The sequence below is a fragment of the Drosophila grimshawi genome, unplaced genomic scaffold (genome assembly GCF_018153295.1).
Source record: "Drosophila grimshawi isolate 15287-2541.00 unplaced genomic scaffold, ASM1815329v1 contig_311, whole genome shotgun sequence".
NCBI classification, from domain to species: domain Eukaryota; kingdom Metazoa; phylum Arthropoda; class Insecta; order Diptera; family Drosophilidae; genus Drosophila; species Drosophila grimshawi.
Genome location: NW_025063098.1, coordinates 8,615,594 through 8,629,552, shown reverse-complemented (window position 1 = coordinate 8,629,552; position 13,959 = coordinate 8,615,594). Strand labels below are relative to the sequence as shown.

The 13,959-nt window shown below is 40.3% G+C and overlaps 3 protein-coding genes across 4 annotated transcripts; 1 reads left to right on the top strand and 2 right to left on the bottom strand.

The window, feature by feature from the left end:
- The first annotated feature begins 162 nt into the window (after positions 1–162).
- On the top strand, positions 163–1,675 carry LOC6563852 (serine--tRNA synthetase-like protein Slimp). Its single transcript, XM_001989943.2, has one exon. The coding sequence runs from the start codon at positions 258–260 to the stop codon at positions 1,653–1,655; it is 1,398 nt and encodes a 465-aa protein (XP_001989979.1). The 5' UTR covers positions 163–257; the 3' UTR covers positions 1,656–1,675.
- LOC6563853 (anosmin-1) lies at positions 1,669–9,671 on the bottom strand. Of its 2 annotated transcripts, none has more exons than XM_001989944.2 (7): positions 9,362–9,671; positions 5,205–5,843; positions 4,254–4,372; positions 3,997–4,193; positions 3,069–3,433; positions 2,861–2,927; positions 1,669–2,054 (listed from the first exon to the last, which is right to left on the bottom strand). In XM_001989944.2, exons 2-7 carry the CDS (start codon positions 5,801–5,803, stop codon positions 1,872–1,874), a joined length of 1,530 nt encoding a protein of 509 aa, XP_001989980.1. In that variant the 5' UTR covers positions 5,804–5,843; positions 9,362–9,671; the 3' UTR covers positions 1,669–1,871. The 2 variants fall into 2 exon arrangements, with proteins under 2 accessions (XP_001989980.1, XP_032593529.1); XM_032737638.1 differs by having other exon boundaries at positions 9,245–9,636.
- Positions 9,672–10,096: 425 nt separating this feature from the next.
- LOC6563854 (NPC intracellular cholesterol transporter 2) lies at positions 10,097–13,780 on the bottom strand. Its single transcript, XM_001989945.2, has 4 exons — positions 13,473–13,780; positions 11,844–11,951; positions 10,406–10,575; positions 10,097–10,335 (listed from the first exon to the last, which is right to left on the bottom strand). The coding sequence occupies exons 1-4, from the start codon at positions 13,615–13,617 to the stop codon at positions 10,249–10,251; spliced, it is 510 nt and encodes a 169-aa protein (XP_001989981.1). The 5' UTR covers positions 13,618–13,780; the 3' UTR covers positions 10,097–10,248.
- Between the last annotated feature and the right edge of the window lie 179 nt (positions 13,781–13,959).

Here is a 13,959-nt window from a genome sequence, read left to right as displayed (position 1 = left end):
TAACAATTTTATGTTTTAATTCATATGCTTAGAGTTCGGGGAAAACGAAAAGAATTTTCAAAGTGCTCTACTTTTCTATGCTGCTTTTATAAGTATCCGCTAGAGCGCGCCACAAGTTATTTCGGATGTCTGTTACAAACAGCTGCGAGAAACAGCTGATTCACACAGCTGAGTGTGCGTATAACAGTTATACGAGTTTTGGCGAGAAAAGCACTTCTCGATTTTTTCCAAAACAAACAAAAAGAAAACAAATCCTTATGCTAAAGCTGGGCGGTGTGTTGAGGAAATCTTTTTTCCTGAAGCGATACATTTCCGCACTTTATATAACTGGTGACAAGGCGAACGAGCACTATGTAACCATCCAGCCGTTTCTGGACTTTGCCGGCACATTCCGCGATAGAGCGGCTTTGGATCATAGCATTTCTAGCCGTGGCCTGAACATCAATTTGGAAACAGTGCTCAGCAAGTACAAAAACTATCAGACACATCATGAACAGCTGCTCAGGCTGGAAAAGGAACGTGATTCGATTACCAAACAATTAAAATTATTAACGAAATCTGGTGGTTCATCAGAGCAACTGAATGCACTGCGTGAAAATGGGAAAGTGTTGCGCAACGATGCAAAAGAGCTGAAGCAAAAACTGTATCCGATTGAGGATGATTTTATACATGAGTTTTTGCATTTGCCCAATTCCTTGCATTCCCAGTGTCCCGCCTCGGATGTGGAAAAGCTTATCTATATGCATAAGCCGACAGCGTCGAGAAGTAGCACATCCCATTTGGAACGCAAGGATCTTGTGCATTTTGTGAACAATAATTGCTATTATCTGATGGAGCAAGCGGCTCATTTTGATGTGAGAGTCATGCAGTCCCTGGCAAACTATTTCGTCACACGCGGCGATTTTGTACAAACCTCCAATCCGGATTTTGTGCGCTGTGTGCTCCTGGAGGCGAATGCCACACCGTTAACACATTACTATCTAGTCCAGGAAGAGCATTTGCAGAACAAGTTGAATACCGCTTACCTGACAGGTTGCGGCTCATTCGAGAGCTTCCTAGGCGCCATGACCAAACTCAGCGTATATCCTTCGGTGCTGCCGATGCGCTTTGTGGCCTGCGGTCGCAGCTATAACCGCGAGGAAGCACTGCTCTATGGACCCACTCCGAGTCTTTACACTGCCACACAAACGAATGCTGTGCAAAGCTTTGTTGCCACCCAAACGGCTGACGAGGCCGACACGGAGCTAGAGCGCGTCCTCAATCTGGCTGTGGACTTCTACAAGTCACTCGATGTACCCTTTCGCATTGTGTACACGCCAGCTGTAAGTCTAACGGCCTCGGAAAGCTTGCGTGCCAGCATTGAGGTCTATGCGCCATCACTAAAGCGCTACGTCTGCCTCGGGCGGATCAGCAACTTTGGCGACTACGTATCCAAGCGGATACTCTTTAGTGCACGCCGAGAGAAGCACTTTGATTTCCTGCATTTAGTTGGCGGCCCTGTCTTGTACACCACCCGTCTTATAGCCGCACTCATTGAGCTAGGCGTCGAGTTGCCGTTGGGCACCTTGCCCGGCGCCCAGGCAGCTGAGCCCAGCGTTGAGGCGATGACGCAACATCAGCGCGACTTGCAGGAGTTTAAAGATCTTTTCAAATAAAATTGCGATTCCATGCGAAAGATTCAGTGTGTTATCTATTATACTTAGAGTTAACAATAAGTAAAAAAAAGTTAAGTCGTTACATACAATTATTTACAAGCTAGTATAATCTCATGGTCGGTAAGTAATCGGAAACCGGATGCTGGCGCAATAATCCTTATAATCGTATCACCAACATTTCCAGCTCGAGTTTAAGTTAAATAATTATACCAAGAGTTAATCGACGCTGCATCTGATTTGCATTTTGGGAAAACGTTTGCGAAAGTTTTCACACTTGGGCGTTGTGAATGTGAATGCATTCCTGGAGGTGTCATCCAGCACTGAATTTGGACTGGGCCGCAATGCCTTCAGCACGTACGTTGTGTTATATTTTAATTTACTAAACTCCAGCGAGTCTTTCTGTAAATGAAACGTGGATTAATTAACATGAGATAGAATCTTTAGATAGGCATTTTGATTAAAGCTGTTTTTTTTTTCATTATTAATCATAATATAAACTCATATAATTTTGAAGTTGACGCACTTTAATTAGATCGTGAAAGAGATAGTGAATTAAGGAAATGCCAATGTCAAAAATGTCCTATCCAATTATTACAAATATAATGATACACATTCAAATTGAAGGATACTGTGTATCACCCACCAAGTGGACCTTAAGGTGCTCTCTTCTATTTAAAAGTTGAGTTTTACTTAATAATCATTGCTGATCAAGTTTTTTTGGGTTGCTTTCGTTTTCAATCCTTACAAAATGTATTAGTGAAGCCGCTTGGTCAATCTTCTTCCAGTGCCGCGGTAGGAGAACGGGACAATTGTAGCCTAGTTAGTTGGCTTTTTTTTTTAACCCAGAGAAATTGTAAATATTTTGAGAAATGCGATTTGTATAAATCGTTGGTACACGACCCGCGAGTGCAGCACCTCAAATATCTCAAACAGTTAATGTACATGTGTGTATGTGTGCTGTTTGGCTCTTGTGTGTCCCAGCACGTCATTGGCCCATCGTAATTGGCTTTTGCGCAGCGATTGCAGCGAACCACGAACGTGGCGCCCGCCCTAAAACGTGTTTCACGTGTCAAACATGGCAAACAAAATGAAACCGAAACCGGATACCCAATTGACCAAATGACAAATGATTTGTTTGAAATGTAATGCAATGATTGGAGTGGCACGAACCCAGCTCGTGGCAAAGACCCCATTTTTGTACTTACTTTGACGCGAATTGCGCTAAACTCGCGCTGCTCACAATTCGTTTCTTGGGGGCACAACTCGTACACTCTGCAATGTAATATATAATAAACACACACACACACACACACACACACACACACACATATATTATACGAATTTGTTTATAAACAATTGAATAACATGAATATCAACATGTGTTTCACACCGCCGATTATTAGTCGCACTTACTTCTCCTTGTGTGGCTGAAATCCCAAAATTTGCACAATCATGCCAAATTTCCGGTTCAAACGGAAACGGACTTCATAGGAGGCGTTGCCCAGCTCCGCGGGCGTCGTTGTATGCGCCACCTCATTAATGTACATCGCTGGCGTGGAGCTAATCTCGGCTGGGCCGATGCTGTGATGATACTTGTGCCGGATATGGTGTGCTCGACAGTCGAGTGTCGTAGATGGCTCAAGGGACTGCAGCGTTGTATTATACAGCAGCGCCTTCTTATCCGACTTCAGTCGACGCGAACCGCTTATTGACATGGCCTGCACTTGTATATAGTACGAGGAGTTGGGCAGTAGTTTCTTAATATCGAACTGATGCGTCTGCAATAAGATTTAGTAAATTTATTAATTAGCGGCACTTTTGTGGATGTCAGCCTTGCAATACTCTCATCAATTAGAATTTAAAACAAGAAAGAACGGTTGTCTTAGGCAGGCTGAAGATTACTTAGCTCATATCGAAGTTAATCGGCTGATATCTACATTCGTGATCAAGATGTAGACATAAATGTCACTTAAATCTCATCTTTCTGTCTCTTTAAAAGCGTTGGAAATTTGAATTCAAAATTATTGGTATAATAAGGGTGTACGAATTTAGCTTCACTAAGTTCAAAAAGATATTAAACAAATAATATGCAATGCAATTCGTAAAAAAATATATTTTTTCAAATGTCTCACAAAATTCAAAAATTATTTCTTGCAGTAGCAATTATAAAGCAAACAAATTCCAGATTCTAGCAAGGTATCAAAACCAAATCGGGACCTAAATTCGTATCGGTTTGACACACTATAGAAAATCTGTAGATAAAATCATCCTTCTTTAAACTTTTAAATAGGTATAAATATATTTATTTGGGCTTGTAGCTTTATAATTCTGGCACACTTACGTCCTTGACATAGGCCTCGTGTGTGATGAGAGAGCCCTCCTTGCTGATCACATAGAGTGACCAAATAATTTTATATTTCTCCACAGGCAGATTCGATTTGGACGGGCACCAAATCAATTTAAGGCTCATATAACGCCGTCCATCGTAGTGCTTGGAAACGATTTTTAAATCGTTGGGCGCCTTCGGCGGCTTAGGATCTGCAAGCATTAACGGTTTAGGTTAATTGCCACGAAAGGGTCACGAAGCGAACAACTCACTGCTGGAGAGGGTAAAGGCATGCGAGGGCTGCGAGTAGCCGCGAAAACCAAATGCATTCACTGCCGCCACTCGCACCTGATACCAGCGACCAGGTCGTATGTTGAAAAAGATGTCCATGCTGTGGGCAAAAGCGGTATTAATCAGTTGCAAGATCAATTTGTCTAAAGCTCAGGCTTCAGCCGTAATTAAACATCTATGTGTAAAATTACATGTATATTAATTAAATTAAATATTGAACTTTAAATTGAATTGTATGAACTTTTCCGTGCACTATGTAATGATTACAATAGAGCAGAGTCCTTAATTTCTATCAATAAGAACTACATTTTGAGCTTCTTGTCTCGTGAATAACAATTTTATCTTAACTGATTCATACTAGCTATTATTTATTTTTAGTCTCATTGACTTTTCTTCCATGCAACAAACGTTGAACTAATTCACTTAATTAAGAACCGCAAGAAATTAAAAAAATAACTTTATAATATTTTTTTAATTCAAAGTTAAATATTATTATTTTTATTTTGTTTTGAATTTTATTATCAGAAACATGCTCAACTAAACAGAGAAAAATATTGTGCAAATCTTGGCTAATATTTTTTATTTCCAACTAATATTTTGCCCTGTGTATTAAAATTAAAACACTAACACACTATGAGGATTCTGGGACAGGAAACAGTTTATTGCTTTTTGGGTGGTGGAGGGACAGGTGTAAGCCTTTCTTTTAAAGAACATTTTGGCGTTTTGGCCACTTACGAAACATTAATATTAGATTTCTGATGACTTAAGATTGACTCATTTTTTAAGAGTTGATTATGAGCGGTGATTAGAATCAGTTGCGGGGATCAGTCAGCAGTTAATTAAAAATTGATCTGTTAAAATAGTTTAGCATCACATGGAATGAAATCCAAACCCGATACACCTAAACAGGTGTGCATGGAGTGAGTACCTACAATTTGCTGTGTCCGTCCGTCGTCTCCAGTATCTTCTCGACTTGTTGTGACTGCCACATGCCCAGTTTACGGGGCGCAAAGAGTCGTCCGATATGGGAGCGCACCTCCACATGAAAATAGTAGGGCAACAGCGATGACTCAATGGTCAGCTCCACCTTGTGGCTGCGAGGTAGCTTGTATCGCAAGATCTTCGGTATGGGCGGCAGCTGAGTGGCATTACGCACACCCAGCGGTTCCAGGCAGATAGGTCCACATGCGGAAGGGCAGCACTTGTGCACCTCGATACAGTCGTGATCGTAGACACAATTATCCAGACACGACAGCCGGGCCTGTCGGGCACTGACGAGCAGTGTTCCACTGCTGCTGCTGCTGCTGCTGCTGGGGCAGCTGCCGGCTCTGGGTGCACGCAACAGTTCCAATTTGCACTGGTCGACACAGCGATGCGGCTGGGTGCTGTTCTCGCAGTGCGCCAGACACTGCAGCTCGATGATCTTCTCCTTAATGTCGGTGCTGTCGCGCTGGCGTTGATGCATTGAGATGGTTGCATTCGCGGCCCGGCTGCCCAGCAGGACCAGCGCCAGTGCCAACATGATCAGCATCTTGATCTCTGTGTGATGGTTCGATCTTTTAGATGGCTATCTGCAATAAATATTTACCAGATGATCATCATGCTCTTGAGACTCTGGGAGTCTCTTTTCCTCTTTCCCTCTTTCTCTCAGTGTCTGTTTGGCTTAGAGTCGACGCATTCCTCGCATTCATAATTAACAGTATGTGTGTATGTTGATTATGATGATGAAGGATCGATCTAACCGGTTTATTCCATTTTGCCTGACCAACTAACTAATCATTCCCTGCATTTGTGCGCCGCTTGGCGTCTGCCAAGTGGAACCAGGCAATGAAAATGCAAAAATACATAAATGCTCCTCAAGTGCTTGACAGGACTTCAAAGCGCGCATCACAGTGCGTGCCACGAAGTCATCGGACAGATAGGCAAACGGCGAGATTATCTCAAATGTTACCCTACGCCGAATGCGTTGATACCCTATTTTGGTAGACCGCATTAATTGTGAATAATTCTAATATAATTTATTGTTAGTTAAGTTTACTAATCACATATTAGTAAACTGCATCATTTGTATTTTTTTTTTTTAATTTTTTCTTATAATGTGGTTTTACCTGGTAAATAAACTATAGTTCTTTATCCAATTCTAGGAATGTAATATTTTTTAATACAGAATGTCTCCCTTCCCTTTCCCTGTTTGCTTAAATACATTTTACCTTTTACTTTATTTCATTTGAAATTTTAAACTATTTTCTTTTCCAGCAAGGTATATTCTGAAAATTATCTCTTTTGTTGGTTTAGTACATAGCTATGTGCTATGTATAAAAGATCGTTCTAAGTAACGCTGCTGGTTAAATTATATTTAACAGCTGCCAGCAAAGAAGTTTTTCGCATTCTTTGGGCTGAACAGCATTCCTTTGCGAACTGTCATTTGTCAATTTGGTCGGAATTGTCCGCTTGGCGAACCTTTTTAAATTGGCATGCAGCAGCCAATACACATAGGGTATTTAGCACGCAAATGGGAAACTAATGTTTTATGGACAGTTTGTGTATGTTTGTGTGTGTGTGTGTGTGTGTGTTGCTGCGTGCGAATGTGCAGCCATAGAATATATATATAAAAAAAAGAAAACAAATCATGAAAACTGCGGCTACGATAAATGTGAGCATGCAAGTGGATGTCACCAGATTCACAAGCATACACACACACAGGCAAACACAGAGCGATCTCATCACAGAAGCCCCAGCCAGCCAGCCAGCCAGGCAGCCAGGCAGCCAGCAGCAGATGCCGCACATGCCAAGATGATACAGATACAGACACTCTGGGAGCAACAGCATTATCCGTAGAGGAACAGGGGTAACGGGGGCAGCGGGGCAGAAACCGAGTGGAGCGGCAAAGAAACGCAACAGAACAAACGAAGTCGTTGTGCGAGAAGAGCGGAGGGGTGAGGCGTAACTTAGCCGCAACTGATGGACATTAAGCGACAAATGAATGTGCGACGATCGACGGCAGCAGCAACAACAACAACAACCACAACAACCACAACGCTGATGACAACAAGATGAAATGCACCAAGTTCCGCGGAACGCAAAATTTGCAACAAAATTGGGCAGTAAAGCTGGCAAGAGCAGCAGCAGCAGCAACAGCAACAACAGTAGAATGGGGCAGCCAAGCAGACAGGCAGTCGCTGTTCCCAGCCAGGATGGCTGCTTGGCTGCTGCCTGCTTTGCTGACTCGAGTTGGCTGCCTGCCGTTGCGTTGTAGCAATTAATTGCGTTTAACGATTCAAAAATTCAAAATTATCTTTTTTATGCTGCACACACACACACACACGCACACACTCACGCATATTGCAAGCACATGCACATGGCTACTGGAGCATGGAGGGGGCAGGATGAAGGTTGGGAGGTAGGGACTATGAGAGATCCGGATCGATTACGTTGGCGTCGCTGCTACTTCTGCTGCTGCTGCAGCTATGATAAATCATTGGTGGTAGTTGGATCGCCTGTGTTGTGGCTTTTGTTTTGTGCTCGCAGTCGACTTCGTCTGCGCTCATCGCAGCTTAGCACAAAAGCAGCTCTGGCCTGAGACAGAGCCAGCGGCAGTTACAGAGACATCCACTGCGACTGCGACTGCGACTGCGACTGTGGCGACAATGGCCAGGCAGCGAAGCATCAACAACAGTGTGTAATATGATGCAAATCGTTTAACACTTTGACCAAACAACCAGCAACAGCAGCAACAACAACAACCACATTCTCCACACACACAAATGCAACACAGCAACAGCAACAACGACACCGTCATCGTCATCGCTTTGTTGCTGCTCCTCAAGTGCAGTCAGTGGCAGAGTCGTATATTTACCACATACACATATATGAAAAGTGTTTACGTTTAAGTAAACGCAAGAAGAGCAAAGCAAACTACCAAACGGGGAGGCTCAAATCAACAATTTGGGGATCACACGAAGATCTGATGCTCTACAACAACACTTCAAGTCAAGACGCTGTTGGTCATAAGTAAGGTGCTATATAATAAAGCACAACTAGAAATGTCTAAAATGTGGGAAAGATTTTATCGAGCTTTAATGAGCATCAGTAAATTTTTAATATCATTATGTAAAGGTTAACTGCAATCTATTAACCTTAGCCTCAATGTTAAAATAAATATATAATTCCACTTAATAGTTGTTTGGCATCGCTTTTTTACCTTCGACTTTTTTAAGATTTTGTTTACTTTTGGAGAAGAACATATAATTATTCGAAAAACATATTAAAATAATGTTCAGAAACTGCATTACAAACATAGAATACTCATTTAGTTTATGTACAAAAATAAATCCCCAATGTGCGCTAAATTCCAAAATTCTAACATTTTTGTTTACCCCGAATTAAGGAAATACTAAGTTATTTTTAATAACTTACAAATTTTTGATTTACAAACAACAACACCTTTATTCAGATCCCATTGGGATCGTTTAGACTTTCCATTAAAAGTTTCTTTGACAGTTTTTTTTCTTGACATTTTCTCACATTGTGTCATCATTGTTATTGTCACATATCACATAGTGTGATCCATGCATGGGCCATTCATTTATGGGGCTTAAATGCTCAGCTGAGCATGTGAACACTCCGGTGCCGAATGACAACAGAGAGTTTCGTGTTCTAGGCTAATGTATGCAATGTCGCTGGCAAGGTTCAGGTTCAGGTTCAGTGTTCAGGCACAGGGCATTGGATATGATAATGGTGCTCCATTACCTCTATCGATGCGAAGAGTATGACGCTTACGGCTTTGCCACTTCACAATATATATCAGAGTTGGACACTCTCAGCTCGTAAGTATTGTACATATGTGTGTAGCCTTGTCTGAGTATGGGCAGTGTGGCGTTGCATGTCACCATAGCATCCCCATTTCCCATTCACCATTGCCCGTTCCTCATTCCCCATATCCCCATATCCCAACCTCGCCCCACATACTTACCCCCAGCGATTGCCGCAATTAGCACGAAGGCAATCTCATTTTACGCCGACCAAATTGCGCAAATGGCAAGCAAACGAACCGAGCCAAGCATTTTGTTTTTGTTTTTGTAGTACTTACACTTGACGCACAATGAGCGACGAAATGCCTCTGGCAACCACCAGCACTGAGCACTGGGCGCAGAATGTCGCTACTTGGATGGCTCCAAGCAGCAAGCACCACCCAAATACACCAAGAACACTGCCGTGCGCACTTTTGACTGTGTAAAATCGATCGTTGCCTGCGCGCGAATTATTATTTAATTAAGTCTCAGTTTGATCTGCTCGGTTTGCGCTGCTGCGACTGCAACTGCGGAGGCGGAGGCGGAGAGGGCTGCTCCTTCTTTTTGCTCGCTCGCGTGACCGTCGCGTTGCACCCACAAAGACTGACTGACACACTGAACGGACAACCAATTGCATTGCATCTGGATGCTGAAGAACCGAACACAGTTTCGCGCTCGTTCGGCAGCTCGCTCGTCTCATTCGGCTCTCGTTCGTTTCGCATTCGCTCTCCCGGCGCTCGCGAAAATGTGCGAATGGCGAATGGCGCTCATGCTCCAATTGTGTCGTTTCTCCGTGTACCGCCGTTGGCAACGCACCACCAAAAAAAAAAAAACAAAAGATCGCGTTATTTATGTTTCGCTCTGCTCCTTCGCTTATGTCTTTCTCGTCTTGTCTCTCTGCACTGCTCCCCAATTCATTCACATTTTCATTAAAGGACGCATGTGTGTGCGTAAGTGTGCTCGTATGCATGTATGTGTGTGTGTGTGTGTGTGCGTGTATGTTTGTTGTTGCCCCACTAATAACTCGATTGCTATTGTTTTTGCATGCACCAATTATTTTATTGTTTTTTTTTTTACATAAGTATCATAAATATGCATATACAAATTACACTGTACTTGCACATGTATGTGTGTATATATGTATGTACATATGTATGTATATATATATAAACATATGTGTAAGTGTTCAGAGTGTAATTAGAACAGGCACCTCAAAGCATATGAGATTTTGATTGTGTTCATCCTTGGCCTCCCAGAGCATACTGCCCCTCATCTGCAAGCAAGTCGGTCGATTATAAACCAGAGAGATTCTTGTGGCCTATTGCCATGGATCTTGAACTTACCACTGGCAGCGTTGGATTCACATATATATTGGCCCAATAGCTTTTACTATTGTTCACATTCAGTATGCAGTTGTGGTCGCCATCGCACGGATCGGGAGATATGGCCGCATCGGTCTTAACATAGGTGAACACCCAGCTAACCGCGTGCTTTAGAAACGAAACTCCGTTGCCTGCAATCGAGGAAATTGCGCAAAAATTCAAAGATTACTTAAGAGCTGAAGAAAATGTGTAAGCCTTAAATTTAATTTGCCGATTAATAATCTAAGCAGGATTAGGTATATTCACAGGAAATAACAATTGCATATTGGGTTTGGTGCGCCAGCAAATAATCAAAAATAATGCAATAATGCTTGCCTATTTAGTTGTTGCATCCCAGCAGCGAAAAGACTAACCAGAATTAGAAAAGATGCACCAGCGCATTAATTAAAAGGGATAGTAAAACAGATTAGAAACCAATACATATAAGAAATATGAAATGAGATATTGGCCCAACTTCATTGCATGCATAAAGAAGGCATTCCGTAAGCAGTGGTTATTCGCTTATTCGATGTTAAGAGCATAATAAAAAGAGTGTGAAAAGAGCGCGAGAGAGATCCTTGACAGTTACACATTGCACACATACTGTACATTCAAACATAGCCGTCTAATGGAAAGCTTTTCAGTCGCTAATTTATACAATTCAAATTGAGAAACACAATAATAATAAGCTGCAAGGTGCGCGCCCAATTTATTATTGCGTTTCCTGGTAGTGAATGATTGTGTACATTTTTTAATACAATCGACTTTTTGTTTGGTACCTAAGATCGGTATACAAATGAAAGCACTTCAGAATTTATCAGTTTCTTTTGGGCCGGTGTGCAATAATTGTAGAATTTGCTGATTAATCAAAACACAGCTAATCGAAGAGCCAATTTTGGTCTATTTATACATTCAAAATAAACGATATCGCCAACCTAAATTGCATTCAAGGACACTCAAATGGCCAACTGGTCGGTAGTTAAGTGCATCGTGCTTATATTTTTAAATACAAACAAAATAAGCTTATCTGTGTATGTATGCGGTTTATTAATAGTACAGAGTACATGTCATAAATAAAGTCGTATAATGCAAAATTGGTGGTATTAATTTGATTTACAAGCCCATTCCATCAATTATTTTTATGACATGTTTAACAACCCATTATCGCCGATGGCTTCTGTTACTCACACGACGACTTCCCGCATTCCCCATCCGCTTTGCACATTGTTAGTGCTTCCCATCCACACGCCACACACCTCCCCCTTCACCTATCCACAGTCAGCCATTGATCGAGATTGGCATCGCTGTAGCCCCAAGTAATAGCTCATTACTGTTTCCGAGTACTACTGTTTGGCGTATTTGAATGCACAGACGCCTATTATCAGCAAACACACATGTTTATATATGTATGTATATTTACCGTTATCATCGAAGAGCACCGTAACCTTAACCGTGGAATTGCGAGCCATGGAACAGGGCACCTTTGTACAGCTCTCAATGTTCAGGTAGTTCACTCTATACAGAGAACCTGCAAAATTCACAAGATTAAACATATTAACAAATGCATTTTTTATAAATAGAAATTGATGTAGAAATATTTACATTTATTGATGTACATATATATATATATATATATATATAATATATTTTATATATTATATAATATATATTTAGACATTACTTAAAATGCGTCTTTTTGATGAAATGGATTTACAGCTATGTAGAACGTGCATTCTTCCCTAACTTCATCGAAACTGAACCAAGATTTAAATGCAATAACTTGTTCCTAAGTAATAATGGGTAATTCGGCAATTGTATTAAGAAACCCGATTTTTGCGTGATACATTTTGCTTCTATCCAAAAAAAACTACAAACTTGAACCGATATTCAAAAGCAATAACTTTTTGGACATGGATTTCATGAGAATTTCAATAGGTTATATTATTTTGATCTCGAAAATGTACATCCAATGAACTGGTATATACAAAGTGGGTACTTAAATACTAACTTAGCTAATGTTTATAATTAGCGTGTTCGTCATGCATAATTATGATGAGTGTGAAGCAATTATGATTTATTTTATGTTGTCTCCCATTGCAAATTGATTAGTTTAGATTATTCGATTATCAATAATAATACAAAAAAAAAACCTGTTGTGGTTTAGATTTTTTCTATTGTGAGTGGGGAACTTTTCCAATTAAAAGTTGACACTGATTAATGGCTTAGATCATGTGTATCAGCATTGACGATATCGCCTTAGCCCAAGCACGCTTACTATTTCAAATGTAGGGTCTATAAATTAATGACCTAATATTGGACCTCTGAATAATTGTGGATTAGTTGTGTTTCGAGGTGGATAAGATGAGTGTTATATATATAAATGAGTAGCCTCTTAACAAGAAATGTCAAGCAGGAAATCTAATCATTACATATGTTATACAGTATTTAATGGATTATATAGACTTACATAGTTATTGGTAAATTGATTATTGGTAAGTTTCTTATGTAATTTACATATAATATATATTTAGCACAATTTTTTCATCAGTACTTGCTATTTATTTCTATTTCAGTTGATTAGAACATTTATTGTCAAGAAGTTCATAAAATACATATACTTTTTTATGAGTAAATATCGGTACGGTATAATCCAGTGTACTCGACTATGAATATACTTAGAACCCATTTGTTTCTTCGATTTTTAATGTCGGTCCAATTCGGTTTTGTTATAACGAATATTTTAATAATTTAGGATATTTATTGCTAACAGGTTTAATTTAGAATTTGGCTTCTTACATAATTACTCAATCTATATAATATATTATTATAGTCTCTAGTACTCTATATCAAAAATGAATTTCCCAATGATAGACAAATATCCTGCTTTTTGTTTATTTTTATTTTATTAATGTTTCTTAATAAAAATAAATTTCTGAACTAAAACTAAATTTAAAACTGAAACTTAAACCAAAAATAGCACTCAGGATTCTCTCTAGCGAAGATTTAGTTTGAGGAAAACCTTATCGATACGATAAATCCACCCACTCACCGCAGTCCTCAAATGGTAGTGAACGCATCGCCATTAGCTTTTTGTATGCAACATTTCCGGTCGACTTGATAGAAAAGGAAGCCAATTCGTGAATAACACAAATTAGCCAAATTATTTTCAGGTAATAAACAAAATAGCCGCGCATGGCTCAATGCTCGTACAAGATCGCGGCGATTAAAATATATAGCGCAATTATTGGCTAGGTTTGCAAAAAAAAGAAGCAAAATAAAACAATGTGATTAAAACAATAATAAAGGCGGCAAGCCAAGTTGCAAGAGTTTGATACGTTTGGTTTCACGGCTAGCAGATGACTGACAAAAAGCTAAGGCTACCTAAAAGTGGCTAGAAGGCGTTTAACTGGCGGTATCTGCAATTGGTAGAGCTCACCCTACCTCATTCAATTCAAACGAAAACAAATAATTAGTGTTTAGTAGCAATAAACTTTGATTTATTGCCTGTGAACGAACTGGAGCTAACTGATTGGGAA